The sequence below is a fragment of the Corythoichthys intestinalis genome, chromosome 17 (genome assembly GCF_030265065.1).
Source record: "Corythoichthys intestinalis isolate RoL2023-P3 chromosome 17, ASM3026506v1, whole genome shotgun sequence".
Taxonomy (NCBI): domain Eukaryota; kingdom Metazoa; phylum Chordata; class Actinopteri; order Syngnathiformes; family Syngnathidae; genus Corythoichthys; species Corythoichthys intestinalis.
In genome coordinates, this window is record NC_080411.1 from 24,931,737 (window position 1) to 24,955,344 (window position 23,608).

The 23,608-nt window shown below is 37.0% G+C and overlaps 2 protein-coding genes across 3 annotated transcripts; one reads left to right on the top strand and one right to left on the bottom strand.

The window, feature by feature from the left end:
- Nucleotides 1–1,384: 1,384 nt before the first annotated feature.
- Nucleotides 1,385–4,833, top strand: LOC130905962 (nodal homolog 2-A-like). The gene is made up of 3 exons (XM_057819789.1): nucleotides 1,385–1,709; nucleotides 3,648–4,357; nucleotides 4,447–4,833. The coding sequence occupies exons 1-3, from the start codon at nucleotides 1,460–1,462 to the stop codon at nucleotides 4,597–4,599; spliced, it is 1,113 nt and encodes a 370-aa protein (XP_057675772.1). The 5' UTR covers nucleotides 1,385–1,459; the 3' UTR covers nucleotides 4,600–4,833.
- A 986-nt stretch (nucleotides 4,834–5,819) lies between these two features.
- LOC130906000 (eukaryotic translation initiation factor 4E-binding protein 2-like) lies at nucleotides 5,820–21,682 on the bottom strand. 2 transcript variants are annotated; one of them, XR_009061187.1, is made up of 4 exons: nucleotides 21,407–21,682; nucleotides 9,011–9,202; nucleotides 8,604–8,701; nucleotides 5,820–5,838 (listed from the first exon to the last, which is right to left on the bottom strand). XR_009061187.1 is itself a non-coding variant. In XM_057819846.1 (3 exons), the coding sequence occupies exons 1-3, from the start codon at nucleotides 21,540–21,542 to the stop codon at nucleotides 8,670–8,672; spliced, it is 360 nt and encodes a 119-aa protein (XP_057675829.1). In that variant the 5' UTR covers nucleotides 21,543–21,682; the 3' UTR covers nucleotides 6,472–8,669. The 2 variants fall into 2 exon arrangements, 1 of the variants encoding a protein (XP_057675829.1); XM_057819846.1 differs by lacking the exon at nucleotides 5,820–5,838 and having other exon boundaries at nucleotides 6,472–8,701.
- Between the last annotated feature and the right edge of the window lie 1,926 nt (nucleotides 21,683–23,608).

Genomic DNA, 23,608 nt, shown 5'->3' on the forward strand with positions numbered 1-23,608 from the left:
TGCAAGTTGGATTGATTTTAAATATCAAATGAATTACAAAGACTTTTTGATACATATGGCCTCTTCAGAGAATTTTAATGAACAAATGAAAAGCGATCGGAAAGGAGCCTATCGTCTCTGCTTACCTTTTAAGATTATTGTGTTATCTAATTCGTTTGATGGGGAAGAAAAATCCTCACTGATGACATTTTGTAGTTGCTGTCAATTGTGAGTTTTGAGGAAACAAGTCCACGTAACTCCCTTGTACATATGATTTTTGAGGATCATTCTTTTTGTTATAATTGTACTGGGCATTATATGAATAGTGGTAGATTTGTGTCTTTATTATTCAATCAAAAAAAAGTTGCTTCAGTCAAAATATACATTTTCAATTAAAAAACGTCACTCAAATAAAAAAATGTGTTTGAATGCCAAAATAGATTTGAGACAAAAAAAAAGTATTTCATTTTTGCATTCAAACACATTGTTTTTAAATGAAATGATTTCTTTTGATTGAAAATATACATTTTGTTAAAGCAACTTTTTTTTATTTAATAATAAATACACAAATCTACCTCCATAAAGATGCACGGGTTGTATATAAACAAAGGTTTTTTCATTGATTAATGAAATTTCTAACCAATAATGAATCCTATATAATGGAATCTGTATAATCATAAACATTAATCAACATTCTATATGTATTGCTTTAGCTACTGAAAAACAGTACATGTAAAGAAACCCTTATATTAAACTCTCACATTGCTTTTCAAAAAACAATTATTCACATTTGAATTTTTGAAAATATTACGCACGCTGTCTTTTTACTTATTCTGTAAACTAGCCCAAAATATATCTTTTTAAAAAAATGTTTCAGTCACACTAATGTCATTTTCCTTTCCATTTGAATAAATTACTATATGCATTTTATGTCGTTTTCACATTAGCTGGAGTCAATTTGTAACTCTTGATTCAGTGATTTAGAAACAACTGTGACCATAATACAATTTATAGGACTCAAAATAATACAAATCCAATCATGCCATATGTAAAAATGACGTAATGTTGGCCGATTGTATCTTGGCCTGAACTTGCCTGCGTCTGTGATTAACTCCTGCAGTTACCTGCTCATTAATCAGACATGCAGGATCCTAATCTCCTTTAATCTTTTTTTTTTTTTTTTTAGATCCTCGTCAAAGCATTTCATGTCCACAAAATACAACAATCATGATGTGGCCTTTTTTCACACTTCGGCAACTACAAAGCCGCAAAGTGGTTTCGATGCATCGTGTCACATAAAAAATAAAAGTTATACTGCATACCTGTATGACATTGAGCATGTCGTAGATCAAACATTTGGATATGACGTACCGCCTTCAAAGGAAATCCTCACCCATCAACCACGGGGTTATAAAATCTGTGGGCAAGCATCTCAGTAGCATCATTTCAAAGTTAGCTGCACTTCGATCGTGGAATTACGATGAGGCCGGTTGTGTTTATCCTCCTTTTGGACTTGTGCGTTGCCGCGATGCACCCGGACAAGCGGCTGCGAGGCTCCATCAACCCTTCCGGAATCACCGTGCAAAGGCGCATCATCGGTGGATTGCCCCTTTTCATGATGCAACTTTATCGGACCATGCAGACCGAGAATCAAGCAGGAGACAAGAGCTGGACCGAGGACAACACCGGACTACATGATTCGGATTATGTGACCAGCCTTGTTGCAAAAAGTGAGTGATGCGTTTAAACATTGTCATATAGCTTTCAGGCTGATATATGGGCAAGGTTTAAATAATTTTAAGAATTGTTAATTTTAGCTTATTCACCCGCTTCACTACTTAAAATATTTCATCATGCTTTAAAATGCACGTTATACACACGAATTGGAGATTTGAGTTTGACACCTGCGGGTTACAGATCATGAATCTTCATCAGATCATGAAGCATAATTAGGCTTTGATCATAGGCCACTAGGCAAGGATGACCCAAAATGTGATATCCACTTTTGTGAAAACCAGGTTTAAACCTATATCCTAATTACCGTTATATTATTTTGAATAATTATTTCTTATTTTATTTTTGAAGCAATATATTTTTTATTATTAATTAATGATATTTTTAATTAAAACAGATTTAGCAAAATTAACATGAATAAAAACATACTGGTTGTGGCCCCCAATAACACTCTAAGGTTGATTTAATATACATATATTTATGGTAGTATTTTTGTAGTATTTAAATAATTGCTATTGACAAAAGATTTTCATTCATTTAACCTGGGAGGCATTGCTGTTAATGGTCATCTTTCATTACTATTGACCAAGGGCGTAGGTTTGCATAGGGACTGTAGGGACATAACACTAGCAACTTTTTCGGATGCTCAAATTTTAACTTTTGAGCAACCTTATTTTATTAGATAAAGAGTTCAAATATACAGGTAATTTAGATTGTCTTACTATATTGTAAGGATAGAATAGACCTTACCATTATTTTCATTATGTTCAGACTTACATGTATCCCTTTTCACTTGCTGAATGTGCCAGTCCATTTTTATCCCCCTCAAACGAACAATTGGTTGGCTGATTCCCTGTCCCGCCATAAAGACACGCACACAGACATACTTACACAACCCTGACAGATTCATGTCGACGACATGCCATCCCTTTCGGAGAGGGGGGGATATTAGATGTTTAGGTTTTTTTTTTCCGTCCAGCAGCAGCCACAGTAAGTCATGTAAAAAGACGTCATTTTTGAGGAGGTGGGGGAAACACCACTAATTTTGCTACCGAAAGTCTGACCTGCAACAGAGTTAGCATAACATTAACTTTGCTTACAGTAAAAACTACTGCGGTCAGGCCAGCCTCCACAAGGAACAACGAAGTCAAGCTAGTCGTCCCTTATTTGGATCATTGTTTGCATTACGTGCATTATGGTAATATTGTCCCTACCAATGTTGAGACCAAACCTACGCCCTTGCTATTGACTAAATCACAAATGATCACTGCCAATCCCCGAAGAATAAAGTGACTGGACGTTTTGCGCCGTCAATGGCAGCCAATGAGTTAAGAAATGAGTGCCCTACAATTTCAAACATTTTAGCCATAAAAAATGCCTATAATACAATAATAAAATCAGTACAGATCTTGCAATATGATTCTATATGGTTTGTAGATCTTGCAATATGATTCTATATGGTTTGTGATGGATTTAGCATTAATTAGAAATATCATTTCAACAATGGAGGACATTTTGGCTTCAAAATCCTTGAAAAACAAGCCTTTACTTTTGTTATTTTCTGCTCCATATTCATCAATAAAATGTAATAACATATCAAAGGCTTGATTAGCTCTGTTTATATATCATTGGTAAGAAATTTATTACACAAATTTCTGTTAAGCTTCCAGAAAATGTCTCTAATATGAAACAGAAGAGGTGATTAAACTTTGGTGTAATGAGGTCCATGGTCAGAAAGGTCAGAAAAGCAATTTTACAATAATGATGCTTTCAATTAGGCTGCTCCTCTGATTAAAAATATTTCCCAAGTTTTCATTTACTTATTTTTTTCCCCCAGAACAAGCAAATTAATTATTTTGTATGTGGACTACTTAAAAAAATGAAATGTCCTCCAACTCTGAAATAACACCAATTTGTACTTGCACTTCTTTCAGGCTGTGAGCAAAGAGGTAACAAGTGGTCCATCACCTTCGACATGTCCTCCCTGTCCGCCAACGACCACATCCAACTGGCCGAGCTCCGCATCCGCCTCCTGGCTTTTAGTGAGTCCCCCAGAGCCTCAGTGGAAATTTTCCACTCATGCTCTGGGGACGGCTGCTCTGTTGGCAGGGTTTTCCTAGGCAGCATTAGGGTCCAACCCAGTTCCTTGAGCTCCTCCTCCTGGAAAGTTTTCTCCTTGACCCAATTGCTCCAACATTGGCAGGAGAATAAACTGTCCGGACGTCAGCTGAAAGACGCTGCGCTGGATATGGAGGGAATCCATCACCGAACAACCAAACGGGTCATGATGGTTGTCTTCGTCAAGCAAAACCCAGACGCCCAGCAGATGCCTTCTCTGATCCACACGGCGGTGAACTCCAAGTATGTGAGCCTGGATGGGGAGGCTAGTTTGAAACGTCGCAGGAAGAAAAGATACGCCAAGCAGCGGCAGCAGAGACGAAGAAAAACCGTGGCCGCGCCGGCAAGTAGTGGGAACAAGAAGGGTCCTCTGTGCAGGAAGGTGGACATGTGGGTGGACTTTGAGAAGCTGGGCTGGAGCCAGTGGATGATTTATCCCAAACGCTACAATGCCTTCCGTTGTGAGGGCGCCTGTCCCACACCTGTAGATGAGAACTTCAAGCCAACCAACCATGCCTACATTCAGGTAAGACTCACTTTTTCTGCTCTTCACCATACTTTTGCCACAGTTTTGACATCATTGTTCTAATCCGTCATTGTTCCTTCTCTCCATAGAGCCTACTCATGCTGCACCACCCACACAAGGTACCATGTTTGTCTTGCGTGCCCAGCACCCTGTCGTCGCTCTCGATGCTCTACTATGAGAACGGCAAGATGGCCATGAAGCACCACCAGGACATGGTGGTGGAGGAGTGCAGCTGCCATTGACAGAAGCCGAGAAAACGTCAGTGCCAATTGGACAAAATCACACACTCAGTCACACGCTAAGTGATAGTTCTTTTTAAAGATAGATTTACGTAACTTGCTCAGCAAGGTCACTAACTGAAGCACTAAAGTTGTTTGCTGATGAATAAAAGCTACATTTTGCTTATCAGATGCTTCTTGAGATGTTTAGGTCACATTGACCCATCTGTATGTTTGCATTGTACCGTCGAACAATAAATTATGTCAAAATTTTCAACAAAAGTGTGAGTCATTATTAAACAGTTTAGTTGTATTATTAATAGTTAAGTCCATTCACACACAGTAGGCTGAAGTGACCCAACTCCATTTTTATTGTTGTTGTGTTTATCAGACTCGAGTGAGATACTTTTTTTGACCGTCTCAACAGGCCGAATCACATGGGAGTGGATATTTTCAAATCCATTGTAAGCCACTTTGGTATGTGGATTTAAATCTGATAGAGATAACATTTTTCGCAATGTGGCCCCGGTCTGAACTGTCCAGTGCCCAAAAATCGAAATTCGGGCAACAGTCATGACGTCACTTTGCTTAGCTTAGCAATGGATGAAACGGCGGGGACCGGTGAAGAAGCGGATAATAGCAAAAAATGCAACAAATATAGAGGATAGATTCCTTGCCATATGTACAATCATCCAGATACATCCATTGCACAAGAATTTTAAGATAAATCTTTGGACAGCGAAAAAATATGCTATGCTCTTTGTTTAGCATAGTTTCCCTGCTGCCTTGTGACATAGGTATTTATCTAAATCTGAGCAAGTGGGTTACTTAACTCAGCATAATGCTATGGTGTGTCTTATAACTGATCGTCTATCCATGTGCAACACTTTTTGGGCAACTATAGAAAACTGCAGTCTGAACAATCAGATAAAATTACCAGATATAGGGGAAAACTTGACCATTAAGACTGGCGGTCTGAATGTATACAACAATAATTCCAACAAACAGCTAAGAGTTAAATACATCACATTGATGGGTTTCTACAAGTATCAATGTCAGCAAATCTCATTTAATTCCACTTCAAACTATTTAATGCCCATGCCGAATTGCAGATAGTTTCACACACACAAATTGTAAGTAGAGTTGTCTTTAACAGATATCCTGATATCGTGGACGACATTTTATGGCTAACTGTATTGTGATGGCCCACTGGATACTTAACAATGATAAATGTAACAACTTCAGTGTTGTCCAGTAAGCATTCTGTGAAAAATAAGAACAACTTCAAATGAAGGTATGGAAAAAGTGCAGATATCGCACCACTATATTTTGTTGTTTACATAAAACCTAAGAATTTTTGGGGGGATCAAGTTCAAGTGCCAATAATGCAGTGTTTCTGGCTCATTCAATCATTCATTGTGCATTTAATTTTTGCACCAATGCAAATGATCTGCTCACATAAAAAATCCCAAGCATCTTAGTTTGGAGACATCTAATGGTCAATAAGCATAGCTGCTGTGCTAAGCTGTGACCAGCCCTTGTACAAATACAGTAAGCTTCTACATTCACTTATAAGGCAACGTGCATATTGGCCCAAAACCGATAACGAAAAACCAATGTCGATATTATCCGATATCATTTTAAAATGACTTTATTGGACAGTATCAGCTGTCTTATCCCGTAATGACGTTGTTATATTCTCTTATCCTGACTACCTGATAATATCTGGCAACCTTAATAAATAATGTAAGAAAAGTTTTTTGTAACAGTCAGGTTCACATCATTTTTAATGCTTCAAACTTTTTAAAGGGCTGAATTTTGACTAAATCCATTTAATGACTTTTAAAGCTTTTTAATGACCTGCTTTAACCCTACATGAATTATACAGAAGTCAAAAACAGTTCAAGCCTTTTATGGAATATTTGCATATTTAATTTAAAAAACATCATGCAACATTGGGCACTTTTTGCACTTAATTTAACCATGAGTTTTAATAAGTCTTTCTTATGTCAAAATACCCAAGTTTATTCAATTACAGCACACACTATTTCTTCTCACTGTGTCAAAGTCCCAAGCCCTGAGGCAACAAAAAGCCCCAAACTTTGATGTCCCCTCCTCTGTTATACTTCACAGTTGCAATGAGTTATTGAGTGGATATAACAGTACAGTATATATACACAAACAAACCGTAATGTCCACACTATAAGGCGCATCTAATAGCCTTCAATTTTCTCAAAAGCCATCGATGCGCCCTATAATCCAATGCACCTTATACATGGATCAATACTGGTTAACATTCCTTTTAGCGCAGCTCCATCTAGTGGATGCATAGCGCAACCCCAACCAAGATGACTGCGCCATTTATTGCCGTGCGTCCTATATATGAAAACATCATAAAAAAGGCCATTCATTGAAGGTGCTCCTAATACACCGATGCGCCTTATAGTGGGGAAAATAATTGTTGTTGTTGTTGTTGCATCTTCTTTGTAAATTCTTCCAAACAACTCCATGTTGTTTAATTTGGTAGAGTCTAATATTTCCAAATAGTGTTTTGTAATAACATCAAAAATTTCATACCTTGTGGCTTCCTCCCCAGAGTCCTTAAGGGCACCTTTAATCAACACCTTCAATCTCATCACATTGATTGACTTTAAGGTCAACTCAATCCTGACTCCAATTAGCTCCATGCTGTCATTATTAGACTTTCTGTGAAACATGAGCCTCTCATGTAGCTTTAGGCAAGAGGTGGGTACTCCCTTATCTGGGCCCCAGTTTATCAAAAGGCATACCGTTATATGCAAATAATTTATGTTCACATTCACTGGGAGGCAGACATGCTAACGCTAGACCAATGTGCTGGCCCAATTAAAAACTTTTAACTAGTACTGTATTTGCAGCACTATAAGGTGCACCTAAAAGCCTTTGATTTTCTCAAAAGCTGGCAGTGCATCTTTTAATCAGATGCACCTTATACAGTGGTATGAAAAAGTATCTGAACCTTTTGGAATTTCTCACATTTCTGCATAAAATCAACATTAAATGTGATCTGATCTTTGTCAAAATCACACAGACAAAAATACAGTTTCTACTTAAACACAAACCACCCAAACATTTATAAGTTTTCATATTTTAATGAGGATAGCATGCAAACAATGACAGTGGGGGGGGGGATAAGTAGGTGAAAAGGGGGGGGCACAAAATATTAAAATTCAAATGTGATGGTTCACTTACTTATTTTTCCCCCTTCTGTTATTGTTTGCATACTGTCCTCATCAAAATATGAAAACCTATAAATGTTGGTGGTTTTAGTTAAAGCAGTTTTTTTCCATCTGTGTGATTTTGACAAAGATAAGCTTTTATTTGATAGTGATTTTATGCGGAAATGTGAGTAATTCCAAAAGGTTCAGATATTTTTTCATACCACTGTATATGGATCAATATTGGTTAATAATGACATGACATTCCCTTTAGCAAAGCTCCATCTAGGAGTTGCGTTATACTACTGCGCCTTATAATACGGGGTTATATACAGTATATGAAAGGAGTTTTAAAATAGGCTCTTCATTAAAGTGCGCCTTATAACCCTTATAGTGCGTAATTAGTTGTCTTTTTTTGTGGCTATGTTCAATTAATACAGAAACCACCGTGATTCACAGACAGAGTATACATTCTTTTCCTTGCGACTATATCTGTAAGTCATTCATTGTATAATACTGTACTAGTATACCTGTAAGCATAAAAAATAGATTAATTTCATCATGCAAATAAAATCTATTAAAACAAATGTAGTGAGGTAACAGTAGGGAAAAATAATCTAATTTCATTCGAGAATTATAAATGTCGCTGAATCACCAAAAACAAGACTTTATCGTTGAGTTAAAACTGATTTTGTCCAGCACCTAAGATGTCAAAGCTTTACTAACCAATGCGACGAATATCTAAGGCACATAAATAGTTCCAGAAAGATACAATTTCCCGTTTAAGGACACTAATTTTATAATCGACTATCTATATGTTGGAAATTCAACCTTAAACACCTTCTGCAATCGCAGCACAACTATTGTGAAGAATCCTAGGATTTGTTGTAATCCTCTTCAAATGTCCATTTCGAATTGGGCATCGTCTCCTATGGGAAGAAAAGAGTGGAGAAAAAATTACGGAGTTCTTATATACATACCGGTAATTGTTATGGTAAACACAAGCGCATCTCAACAAAAAATTTGAATAACGTGTAAAACATGGCACAAATCTTTCATACACGATTTATCTATTTGTTTAAGAATACATGAATTTTAATTACTAGACCTAATGAAGACCCCCAATTCACCATGCGAGAGACTAAAACGGTCTTGAAATTAATTCATTCTCATGCCACTTGTTGGAATGAGCTACTTTCCATTCCGTTGTAAAACTACAATGCAGAAACACCATTTACCTGCAACCTCAGTATGTCGGCTGTGTTCAGTGGTACCGATCTCGCTCGCCTCCGGCTGGCTGGTCTCAGTGGAGGACTCTCGTTTGAGTGGCCTGGTGACTCCCGGAATGTCCGGGAGCTTCGGAGGCGTGCGAGCCAGAGGAGAAGTGCGACACTGAAGCAGGAACTTCCTGTCGTAGATGATTCGGGTTCCTGCAGATGCAAGAGGGAAAATGTACTGGTAAGTACTGGTTTTATTTCTAAATTGAACACAATCTGCTTATAGTGGTTGACTTCCAAATTTTTGTAATCATAAAAGTTCTCACCAACAAAATCGTAAAAAGAAACATGCATATTTTCATCTTACTTATTTACATCACATGTGTTTGGAAGGATCTATTTGTGCGTTTAATATTGAATGACAATATGCTTATGTACAGGTGTACATTGTATGTGTGTGCAATATATAAGAGGGCATGTAAAGGAGAGATCGACCGATATGGGTTTTTCAGGACCGATACCGATTATTCGTAGTTAGAGGGGCCGATAACCGATTTTTGGAGCCAATATTAGTTAGAGGGGCCGATAACCGATTTTTGGAGCCAATATTCATTTGCATTAAAAGTGTAAAAATTGGCGTATAAAAAATTAAAAATGCAAACACTGAACTTCATTGAAATGCCTAAAGCATGTTTATTAATAGGGGTGTGACAAAATGTCGAAATGGTGAAATATTGTGATACTTTGTATCCCAGAAGGTTATCGGTATGCTCCTGCCAAGAATCAAGAGATCGTTTTAAAAAGGTGTCAGTGTTTAAAAAAAAAATAAAATAAAAATAAAAAGGGACCAACAAGTTGCTACCAAAATCTTCCACCATATTAGCGTCTCAGGTAACTTTAAGGCTGCCATTGACGGTGCTCGACGCCCAATCCATTTAGACTGGGAACGCTCGTTCATTCGAAATAGGGCTGCAGCTATCGATTATTTTAGTAGCCAATTAATCGATGAATTATTTATTTAGAATAATCGAGTTGAATCAAATATGGAACATAAAAAAATTAAAATACCTGAGCTAAGCCTCACACGGTATATATAAAAAATGAGGATTTATGTACAACAAAAAAACAGTTAACGAACTTACATAGCAAAAGTCCGCTAGCTTAAATGCTGTAAAATGCTAACGCTTTTTTACAATGCTCTTAACAAATGGCTCAGAAACATATGCCCACAAAAAAGGCTAAATATACCTTTAAACTAAATTATGAATGCATTCAAAAAAATCATTAGCTCAAACAAAAACATATGTTGGTCTTAACAGGGAGCAGATGGATTCAGTAATGTGAAATGAGGTAGACTAGAGGGCCGTGTATCCACCCAAATCAATGAAAATAAATGCAAACACTTTCAAAACAAACCATTACAGCGCCACTTTAATTAAACGAATCCTCGAAGCAGCCAGATTTAATATGAATATTTTTTTCTAATCAAATACACGAGTCAATCGATTAATCGTTGCAGCACTAATTCGACACCAGAGCATTCGCAGTCATTCTGTCCGATTTTTCGGGGCATTTACAGGTCACTTGCTGTTCATTTTAGGGCATTTCCAGGTCATTTCCTGTTGAGTCACAGCCTATTCATTTGGGTGATTCCAAGGTCACTTCCTGTTCTGTAATTCAAAATAAACAGGAAGTGATCCATAAAATACCCCATAATCAACAGGAAATAACTGAAAATCAACAGGTAAATGACCTTAAATGGCCCAAAAATTACCTCATTGCCTAGCATTGGCTGCCAATGACGGGCATAGACGTTCAATTCATTTGAAGTGGGGAGAACGTTCATTCGCTGCCACCCTCCCACCCAGTTCAAATGGATTGGACGTCTACTAGTGATAAACTCATTCCAATTGACAGCAGAAGCTTGTTTTTCTGTTCATTAGTTGTTTTTAGAATATCCTAGAATGATTTCCTGGCCAATGTATCAATAATCGTTGTATTGCCATATCGTCAGATCATCGTTATCGTGAGCTTTGTATTGCAAATTGTATCATATCGTGAGGTAACAAGATGTTCCCGCTCCTATTTATTAAATCACACAAATAGAAAATAGTAGCTCCAGAAATGCCTGAACTTCCTAGATTTAGAAACATCTCTTATAAATTTGAATAAAAGGTTGAATTAATCGCTCGCTGAAAATTTTCCACGGAAAATATATAACCACGAATATAAAATCAGATCTAGAATAACGGACAAAATAATCATAGAAATAACAAACCTAGTTTTAAATTGATTTTTATCCATATGAGCCGATCAAAAAAAAAAAAAAAAAAAAAAAAAAAAAAACGTCACCTTTCCAAATATTGACGCCGATAACCGGTCCGACCGATAATCAGTGTATCTCTAAAGTATAGTGTTTGTGGTGGATTTTGTTACATGCAAATGATCCTGGTTCTGAAGGCTCACGAGTACATGGGTAAAAAGTACGTGGGTAGGTTAAAGGAAAGCAGACTGGAGACAAACGTCAAGATGGAAAAACAGAGGATTAACCAAAAAAAGTAAGAAATGCGCAGATACTACTGTAAATGTACCGTATGTATTCAAACTGTGAGATACTGCTGATTTTAGCATACATATATTAATTTTCGACACTATTAACTGAGCATTAAATATGATCAATTTAATTGTATGATGAAATATTCATGTTTTCCCTTTGGTGTTAACACACGAAAAACTTTGTATGCATTGTATGTATACATATTTAGACATATTGGAGGTTCTATTTCAACAATGCCTACAACTAAAGAAGCAACAATATGAACATACTTTTTCATAATTTCTTTGGTCGAACTAAATTGTAGCCCTTTTTTAGACACTCGACTTAAGAGGCTGAATTATAAATAGAGTAGGCAACCACAACGTATCCAACCAGACATCCTATTCTTATGCACAAAGTTCTATCCTAACAGAATACAATACAGTAGTTTGCATTTGTTGAGCAGTTATTTTAAAGTGACATCCCATTCACTAATGAGGATCGCCTTGCCTTCTACATATCTGTGTTTAAATGACCTGCAGTGTATCACAAAAGTGAGTACACCTCTCGCATTTCTGCAGTTATGTAAGTATATCTTTTCATGGGACAACACTGCCCGCCCGTCTCATCAGACCATAGGACATGGTTCAAGTAATCCATGTGCTTTGTTGACATGTCTTCAGCAAACTCTTTGCGGGCTTTCTTGGGTACCGTCTTCAGAAGAGGCTTCCTCCTGGGGTAACAGCCATGCACACAAATTTGATACTGAGTGCGGTGTATGGTCTGAGCACTAACAGGCTGACTCCCCCACCTCTTCAATCTCTGCAGCAATGCTGACAGCACTCCTGTCACGAGTCACATGACATTTTGGAGGGAAAATGACAAGCAGTACTCAATTTGAACATTTAGGGATGTACGTAGTTTCTTTGGGGTGTACTCATTGTTGTTGCCAGGGGTTTAGATATTAATGGCTATATTTTGAGGGGAAAATAAATTAACTCTATTATATAAGCTGACACAGACTACTTTTCATTGTGTCGAAGTGTCATTTTGTCAGTGTTGTCCCATGAAAAGATATACTTAACTCATTCACTCCCAGCCATTTTCGCCGGAGCAAGGCCCGTCTCTCCCGGCCGTTTTACTGGATTTTGACCGATTTTGCAAGGCCCACAGAAAATTCTGTTCTATTGCTATATAAACATTGAACCCACCAAAAGAAAGGTTAGACTCTCTTCTTTCAGCAGAAAAAAAAGTTCATATCTTTTTCCATTCTTTAGAAATCAGCACTAGAAAATAGCTTTGTTTGAGCAATTTTCTAATTTCTGATGAAAAAACTGAGAAATTGAGCTTTTTGTGAAAGCACACGTTTCAAACATAACTTTGACTTATACACAGCTATTTTTTGCTTTAGTTACATTCCAAATATCTGAATATTTTTTTCCTTTTCCATAATAACATAAACAACAAGACAAATACAGCTTTTGATCGCTAACTAACAATTTATTTACACATAACTAAACTATTGAACTGTTGAACTATTTGCGCACATAACAACGGGGAAGGCTCTTGGCTGCTCCCGTGGCTAATCTGATGAGTCCGGATCAAGATCGGTCTCACTTTTTTCATCATCTTCATGGTTGGTTTCAACCTCAGGCAAAGGAGTAACGCAACGTGAGCTCCGCAGAACGCGTGTGGAACCTGACGCTGTTGTGGACGTCAAAGTCTGTCTCATCAAGATAAATTTTTTTGAATCCTTCTTTGACAATGGTTTCGTTTTCTATTACACTCTTCCAGTGTTGTTTGCCTTTTTTCCCCTGATCGTTCTCCACATTTTTCTCAAATTCTCACGCGTCTTCACAAGATCCCTCCAACTTCGATTTCCTGACTACTTTTTAGAGCTGAAACGAATACTCGAGCAACTCGAGTTACTCGAGTTTAAAAACTGATCCGAGTAATTTTATTCACCTCGAGGAATCGTTTAATTTTGCCAACTCTAAGCAGCACGTTTTGGCCGGACTACTTTTAATGTGGGACAACGCGCTGACGTCATGTGCGTAGAGGAAGAAACAAAGAAAAACCAAAAAAAACCCCGACGTTTTTAAAAACTACACCCGCATGATGCTAGTTTGGTAGCAGGTAGTGTCCGATGCGTCTCATAGATATCGCATGCATTTAAAGAGCATACGACATGAGAAAAAAAGTCTTAAATGGCATTATTATGTGAATTAGAATCATATTTTGAGACGATTCGACTATATACAACAATTTAGCAAAGCGCAGGTGACGAGAAATTAGTCTTTTAATCTGCTGGTTAGCCACGCCTACCATTATAGGGCTTTAGCGTCACCAACAGGTGGATGACGTCAGCGGTAGACTGGGCTCATCGGTTTTACTATTCAGCCCATTGAGGGGGAATTTTTCAGAATGAGGAAAACGCGATGAATAGAGCCGCAAAATGTCATTGTTTTAGTCTCTCTACTCCAATATTTTTACAGGATATTCTTTTTATCCAAGTATTTTCCCCCAATAGCTATATAAATGACTTGAGAAGGACCAGTCAGCCCGTCGAGGGGGAACTATTCACAACGAGGAAACGCGACGAAGAGAGCTGCAAAATGTCATTGTTTCTGTCTCTTTATGTCAATATTTTTACAGGATATTCTTTTTATCCAAGTATTTTCCCCAATTGCTAAATAAATGGCATGGTCATGACAAATAACAGTCTTGTGCTAAATGGAATATGAAATAATAAAAATGGTCAAAACCGTCGACTTCACCTTTACTGTCGCACCTCCCGAACGATATTTTATGACACCTAAATCGGACATATGTCATTTCCCTTCCCCGGCTTCGGAGAATGTAAACAAACCAAAATGCGCGACAGCTAGCCGACATGCTAACCCAAACCGAGTGATGTTTCAAAGTCTTCGAAGCGGAAAATCACACATAACTAGCCTGGATTATTTGACATAACGACTGAGTTGCCGATTGTCTTTGCGGATCGGCAAACCGCCCGGCGGAGAGCTATTTACAGTTCGTTCCCCGGAGGAGGGTGGCTGCAGTTGTTGTGGAGCTAACATGCTACTAATGTGCATGAGGAGAGCTTTTTACATGCCTATCAATAATCAAACGTAAGTAGTCCTTTATTTAAAGAAAGTTTGTAGTGTTTACTTTGTAATAGCTGTATTAATATTTGACAAAATACTAAACAAGATGTTTACTCACTTCCTCGTAAGTCCAAAGCTCCCACTGTAGTCGGGCTTGTTTTGGCTAATATCCACGGTGAATGGGAACCTTTTCAAACTCCAAAAAGGCGCATACGCCTCTCCCTCATACAGAATGATTTTTCTGCAGCCGTTTGGCTGGCGTGATGCGAAAAATAAACTTATTAATCCGCAAAATCACCTGAATCCTTCGTCCTCATACACAACAGTACACTGTAGCGTGAAGACGTCTTCTACCGTTCACGTCACAGCGCCCTCCTCCTCAATGCAAGACCGAAGCCGGAAGTCACTCATTTTCATGGCGCGGGATTCAAAAAACTAAATAAATATAGCGATCGCTTCCACACACATCCAAGCGGTCCATATCATTCAGGAGCATAAAATACCGCGTGTATTATGAAATAAACATGCTTTTTCGTGTCACATGCACTTTAAGACGAGATGAGAAATGACAGACTCGGCCGCGTCTGAGCATCGTTAGTAAACAGCCGCCATCTTTAAGCAGTAGACTTCTCATCGCTAATAAATATTACGTTACTGTCTCGCTCACGTAACGTTAGCCCTTCGGAGGGCTAGGTTTTTATTGATTATGAGTTTATGACCACTGTCAATGCGTGACTAACGTGTATTATATACAGGCTTTATTTAATCTGTAAAAACACAGAGCTGTAGAGTGATGAGGGTGTAAGATTAAAACATGATAAAGCTAACTGTCAGTTTTAGCTCAGTAGTCATTACTGAATAAATGTGCTCCAATACAGCACGTATAATAATTTATTTTGAACACTGCAAAACCTCAAATTCCTACCAGTACTTACAGTTTAGACTAAATTAAAACTTAACTAAAACTTAAAAATAGCTTGACACAAATGGAAATTAAATTGAAACACGTGGGGAAAACACGTAGCTTTCAAGTGATGTGTGTTATCAAGCGTAATTACATTTTTAGGTAAGAAATATGTTTGTTTTTTTAAATAAGATCTCGAAGTTTTTTTGAGTGAAAGCAGTGAATTTTTTTTTCTAGTCACATCTTAGATGCAATTGTTGGCTGTTTTCAACAATGTAAATTGAAAATAAAGACATTGATTGACTGAAAATGGTTCAATATTGGATTAAATGTCTTTTTTTCTCATGTATATTTTAGGGCTGTCAAAATTATTGCGTTAACGGGCGGAAATTAATTTTTAAAATTAATCACGTTAAAATATTTGACGCAATTAACGCACAAATGCCCCTCTCAAACATATTAAAATGACAGGACAGTGAAATGTGTACTTGTTGTGTTTTACAGAGTTTTGTCGCCCTCTGCTGGCGCTTGGGTGCGACTGCTTTTATAGGCTTCAGCACCCATGAGCATTGTGTAAGTAATTATTGACATCAACAATGACAGGCTACTAGTTTATTTTTTGATTGAAAATTTTACAAATTTTATTAAAACGAAAACATTAAGAGGGGTTTTAATATAAAATTTCTATAACTTGTACTAACATTTACCTTTTAAGAACTACAAGTCTTTCTATCCATGGATCGCTTTAACAGAATGTTAATAATGGTAATGCCATCTTGTTGATTTATTGTTATAATAAACAAATACAGTACTTATGTACCGTATGTTGAATGTATATATCCATCTTGTGTCTTATCTTTCCATTCCAACATTATTTTACAGAAAAATATGGCATATTTTATAGATGGTTTGAATTGCGATTAATTACGATTAATTAATTTTTAAGCTGTAATTAACTCGATTAAAAATTTTAATCGTTTGACACCCCTAGTATATTTATAATTGCTCTTTACCTAAAAAAAAAAAAGTTTTATCCGATTACTCGATTAATCGATAGAATTTTCAGTTGATTACTCGATTACTAAAATATTCGATAGCTGCAGCCCTACTATTTTTCCTCACTTCCTTTCTTGGCCCGAGGTGAGTTCTTACCAAATGCGCTACTGACCTCCAGTGGCCAGTTTTATTGCTTTAAAATGGATTTTGAGCTTTGTGCATCATATTTTAGATAGATCGGAACCTACAGATGCCTCTTGTAAAAAAAAAAAAAAAAAAAAAAACGCAAAAGACGTATAAATACGTTTTTGGGACACTGAAGCAATTAAAAATAGAACGTATTCATACGTTTTTGGGAGCAAATGAGTTCAATATCTGCAGAAATCCGAGGGGTGTACTCACTTTTGTGATACACTGTATTTTTTGTACTATGGCTTAGTACACTGAGTGGGCCAAATGTGTGTGTGTCTTTTTTATCAGTGTGAATGTTTCCCACCTGCCACATGTACATCACACAGTATCAATGACTACCAGCATGTGGACATGAGGTCAACTTTCTCATTGCTGCAAAGCGAAACTTTCCCTTATTTCATTTGTACAATGCTAACCTATACAATACCTATACACACATCATACAGTATTAGTATGCTAGGGACATTGTGCAATTGTCCATGTTTTCAATTGTGCATGAGCACATTTTTAAAAGACTGTTGAGGAGTGAATAACAAAACACTGTCGATCATTTCGACCAGTTTAGGTGTGGTCCGCCTTTCGCTCGAGGTCAGCTGGGATAGGCTTCAGCACCCCGTGATCCTGACATAGATATGGTGGTGTTGAAAATGGGTTGATGTTGATCATTAACAAGGGGACATGACAGGAATGTGAATGAAGCCTCTTGATCTGTGTAAAATGGGAGCAAATGTATGAATTTTTCTCATCATGGGACACTTTTAAGTGCACAGCAAGGAATTATTCTTACATGTTTAGGACATTTGTGGATGTTTTGTATGGGTTCTTTTGGGTGTTTTTCTTCTATAATAATATTGCAGACTGGATCAGATGCATTCATGCATGACTTTGTAAGGATGGGTAAACTATTGAATGATAATTTATTTTTGATGAAATAATCTGTTTAATTCTTACTCCATGATCACAAAATTTATGCTTGTTTTAATTTTGTGAGGTTTGGATGCAGTTTTCAATACTTTTGGGGAGGAAATTTACTTATCAGAGTATGTATGCAGTAGTAAGTAGTATTGCTTGTTTGGTTTCTCAGAGACACTCTACCCAGTAAGCCTAACATGTTGTTTAATTATTGCAAACAAAAAGGAAGTCAATTAAAAATAAATAAGTAAAATATCATAATACACTTTTCTGAAACGATCGTCGTGCTGAGGAAAATGAAAAAGTGTAGTGGTGTTGTTTTCATCAACGATGACGATAACGAAAATATTTCGTTGACCAACAATTTTTCATGATGATGACGAGACGATAACGAGCTATAACCGTGTGTTGGGAAACTAAAACATAACGAGACGAATGCCAGTATACATTTGACGATAGAATGAGACAAAAATGCGCCATAGTTTCCGTCACATGATCACAATGTGTAACCTTTTTATTTATGTATTTATTTTATGTATTTAGCCTGCATCTTAGCAGTGTCTGGTTGTGTCACTCATGTGACGTGCTGCGCCCCCCCAAACTCACCAGTGTCCTCTCCAGGCTTGCTAGTTTTGAAAAACATACACACACCAAAATTTGTTTTCTTATCTTGGCAAGAGAGAATATGCAATGTTGCGTTAACCTTTAAAGGTCTGTGCTGAGTGATCAACACACATTAAATGTAACTTGTAGTGTTAGCATAGCATTAGCCTTAGGCTTATGCCAACGGCAAGCGTCCTCTTAAACACATTACATACATTTTTTTGCGTCCAGGTGCATATAATTATGTGAAAATAATAAACAAATAATAATAATAATAATAATAATCAAACCAAAATAATGTACTGTTTTCCTGCTGAGTGTGTATTATCACCAAGTTGGCGTTGTCCTTGTAGATGCGACAATATGTGCTTGTCTGTCAATGTTCATTTGAGATGGTTGAAAAAAGTTTATTTTTGGACTAGAACTTTTGAATTTATCAGACGAAAAAAAAAATATAGTAAATGTCGACAAAAACTAGAGGAAGACAAACACATTTTGAAATGACAAAAATATGACTAAGACTAATGAGTATATTCGTTCAAAACACAAAGAACAAGACAAAATATAAAAGGGATGCCAAAAACAACACTTCAGTGTCGCGGAGAAGGCGAGAAGGGTAGAAAAAAAAAAAAAAACTAAACAAAATGACTTTAAATAAAATATTTTTTTCCGGGGTAACACTGAACGTACGTTCAATAGCACTGCTGTCAGTGTCAGCAGAGGAGAATGCAATAGCGATAGCATGACAAGAGTAACACTTTCTATCATGAAGATGTCATCACAGAAGATGTTAAGACATTATGGAGCAATTTTTTAATTTAAGACCCAAAATCTCTGCAGCACATGAATGTACTTTAAATACCCATTTGTCAGTGGTAATATTACAATTAGTTTTTTCACATCAATCCTTCCTGGTGGGAATTAAAAAAAAAAAAAAAATTACGCCTTTTTGCAAAATATCTATTTTCGCAAATGTAAAGACTAGAAACTTGCCGATTACCGTTTCAAGGAATACCGTGGTATGAAAACGTCACAGTTTCAAAACTGCAAAAAAAATTTCGTCATACCTTTTTTTTTTATGTGCATGCATGGCGAAATCCCTTACTGTAAGGCTCAACCCTCCCCCACCAGTTGTTGCTCAGTGTCAGTGATTCACCTGTGCTACAGGAGGTGAAACTCCTGAACCTTTGCCCCATCGAAGAAAACGAAATCGCTGGCATGGGAATACCTCTGCTAAAGACTGCTGCGGCTTAGAGGAGGAGGGCCAACCAACATGTAAAACATGTTTGCGAGGGGTAGCTGCCGAGGAGGCAATACCTCCAATATGATTTCGCATTTAAACAAAATTAAAGGTTAGTAAACACCATCATTAATGTTTCCCACCAGTTACGAGAGTTAACTCCAACGTGTTTAGTGTGTCTAGCGATGGTAAAGCATGTTTTTCCTCTCTAGCAACTGTCTGTGTTGATAAAGTGTGTGTGTACAATGTAAACATGATAAAATTCATACACAGGTGCTTTTTATGGAAAATAATTATTTTTGGTGCTGTCAAATTTATCGCGTTAACGAGCAGTAATTAATTTTTTAAATTAATCACGTTAAAATATTTGAAGCATTTAACGCATGCATGGAATGACCCGCTCATTAATTGCCTCAAACAGATTACAATGACGCACTTGAGAGCTAAGAGGCAGAGAAAGGTGTCTTGTTTTGTGTTTTGTCTTACCAAAGGTATACCACACTGGAACTTTGTTTCTTTATTAGCACATTCAGCTTCAACATTAACACAGCTTACGGCCCTTGGCAGGCCGTAACTCTAACTCACTCCTGCATCATGTGAGTAAACAACATTGGCGCCGCGTGCACTTCAGGGTGCCTCGGATAATTCTAAATCAGAATATTACAATAGGCGAGTGGACACAGGCGTTCATTGGACCACGCCGTTTATTAGCACAAGATTCGGCAACTCCTTCACAACAAACATAAGTATCATTTAGTGAAACCACAACAAAAATAAAATCGCTAAAAAAAATAATGTTCACAAGAAGAAAAGCACTTCAATCTATATTAATGAGGCCCTATTCTCACACAGTTAAACAACAGTGCAAAGAGAACTGGCATTCCCAATCAAAATAGCTATGCAAAATACACATAAAAGTTACTCAGACTTTGGTCAAACTCTATTCAAACATTTCGTTTGGTTCAACAAATTCATTGGATGGCAATATTTAATCACAATCTACAAACTATCAGAGGTCTCATATGTTGTGAAGTCAGCACTCAAATGAAGTGAATTACAATGGACCAGTAAACAGGTAACTACGGCGTCAGTCGAGGGACAAAAGACACTATTTTGCTTGATTTCTAAGCTAATTTAAAACTCACCATTGACACTTTGTGGTGTATTTCAGTCACTACCTTACGTAGTTAAAGACACTGTGGAAAAACGGCAGGAAGCCCTTGTGAAGTCCCGCTTGGCGACGTCAACAATGGCAAGCTACTAGTTAATTTTTGATTGACAACTTTACAAATTTTATTAAAACGAAAACATTAAGAGGTCTTTTAATATAAAATTACTATAATTTGTCCTAACATTTATCTTTTATGAACTACAAGTCTCTCTATCCGTGGAGCCCTTTAACAGAAAGAATGTTAATAATGTTAATGCCATCTTGTGGATTTATTGTTAGAATAAACAAATACAGTACTTATGAACAGTATGTTTAATGTATATATTCGTCTTGTGTCTTATCTTTCCATTCCAACAATAATTTACAGAAAAATATGGCATATTTTAGAGATGGTTTGAATTGCGATTAATTACGATTAATCAATTTTTAAGCTGTGATTAACTCAACCCTAATTATTTTTGTTCTGATGGTAATAATGTTGAGCTATGGCTTTTAATTTTATTTAGAATATATTGTTATTTTTTGAAATTTATTCGAATTCAACATTATACTCATGTTCCAATTTGCTAATATGTTTAGAAAAATAAAAATCATGTTAAATGGAAATGTTTCTTTTAAACGCACATGTCTCAAGGTAACACATTTTAAAGCTGTAATTGCAATACCGTGAAATTTTGGTTTAAGGTTATCATACCGCCAGAATCTCATACCAGCACATGCCGAGTAAAGAGCCAGTTTGACCCATGACCGAGTTACCTCCAGGCGTAGTGCTAAACACCGTTCCCCCGGGGGTCGTGGAATATTCGTGGGGCATGTGGGCAGCCTCCAGAACGGCGACCCGCCTCACGGCCGGTATGTCTCGGCTACCGCTCGTCTGTCCTGCCGCTGACATGGCACACTCTTGGAGTGGCTGTGTTCAAGTTTAAGTAAAAAAACAAATAAATAAATAACGATTGTGCTAAGTTGCTTCAAACGAGGGTCCTTCTTGCCTCCATGTGCTACCACCAAATCCAAAACAACCCAGAAAGCCCTCCTAGGTGACCACGTGATGCAGGGTGTTATCATTGGCTAAAAGCAGGGGCGTCACGGATTGCGGAAGTTGTAGTTTATTTTTGTCACCGTGCGAAAGCAAAACGACGACACAATGTTATTAGTCAAACAGCATACAGTACGTTACAATAGAAAAACATTGAGAAAATAAAAACGATGTGTACGCATTACAAACTCATTTTCCCAACGGTTTTTTGAGAAAGGACACTTCGGTTACGAACGTAAATTTATTAGGCTAGATGTGTGACGGCGGAGTAGGCGGCGTAGATAACTAGCGGCCATCTTGCATCGGGGGACTTCTCTGGGCTCCACTACAGCGGAGTTCCGATTTCATCACTAAAATAGTCTTAAATCGCAGAATTTTTTTTTGACGAATTTACAAACTGTTATATTAAAATAAATTAATAAATAACATATAGACTTGGCTGTCTAGATGTTGAATTAAAAGGTTATAATTATCTTCAAGTATTCACTAATAAACTTGGAGAATTTCTGACGTTTATGACATACCAAGCTGTTTAGAAATTGGTTGAAAATTGTGCAATCGACAGCTATTTAAAAGTACGTGCTTCCCGGTGGCCCCGACGCAAAATGGTCGACATTATGACAGACGTCCCAGTGTTAACGTACATCTAGCCTTAAATATGTGATCTCTTTGGTGAACGACTTGCTCGCCACATACGTATTGTACTATTTCTTACTGCAATGTAAATATGGCTTTACTACTTCGTTAATGATACACTAGGACCTCTTATCGTAAACATAAGGGCCCTAGTAGACTCATTTACATACATGTAATTCAGTGCTTACATGCTCCAGTCTAGATGAGAGAAAACATGATGCAAATTGTAAATAGCAGTTAAATAAATAAATAAACAAAAATTACGCATTTTACAAATACAGGTTCACCTCAGTAAATTAGACTACCATTGACTGTATTATAGCATGGCAGTTATTTTGAATTGGTGGGCCTTGACAAAATTTGAGGTATATTTACTTCACGAATTGAAATACATGAATGACCTAGAGTAGACAGTGCAAATGAGAAATAAAATCTATTCTATTGTACCTTTTCTACTAGATACACCGGATAAGGAAAAAAAAAAAAAAAAAAAACCTGCACACTGACAATCATGCGAAGAATGTATGTCACATCTTTGTTTATTAAGTCTTGTAAATGATTTGAGCTGGTGTACAGGGTAAGATGATCTATACATATTTTATAGTCAGAACGGTTCTGATTCAAAGGCTTGTATACATTTTTTTGTTCCCCTCACCCATCTTCTTCTGGACCAATAGAAAAGAAAAAAAAAAAGTGGTCAAAGCTACAGAGCCTTTACATTCCCCATCACGTGGGCATCGGCTTACTATATAACGTTGAAAGAACATCCATAACAACTGTATGAGGGTGCATAGCATTCTAATGAAATATATTTTATATATTTTTATAGACATATTTTCATAAAAACATCTTTTTTTTTTTTGTGCATGGGTGCAGTTGCATTCCTTAGGATAGAGTTATATGATATTGCGTTTACATTGTCACGTATCCATTCTAAAGGAGTATAGGTGAGATCTATTCTTCTTGACAGTTTAAATGTTACAATATTCTTTAAACATAATTGGGCATTACACTGCTTTTTTCATGTGCCATGCCTCCTTATAAATTCTTTTGTGTTCTCATATTCACAAAGCATCATATTTCACCTATACCCCTGACCCCACGACCCCCCAAAAATAAAAGAAAATCTGAGCAAAACTGGATATAATATTCATTCACACAAAAACAACTCTTTCACACAGTCATCTCACAGATTAGTGCCCTGCACAAAATAAACACACGTAATCATTTCTGAAATAACTCAAAACCTGAGTGGCATGTTGCCAGTGGTGAATGTGATATGTGCC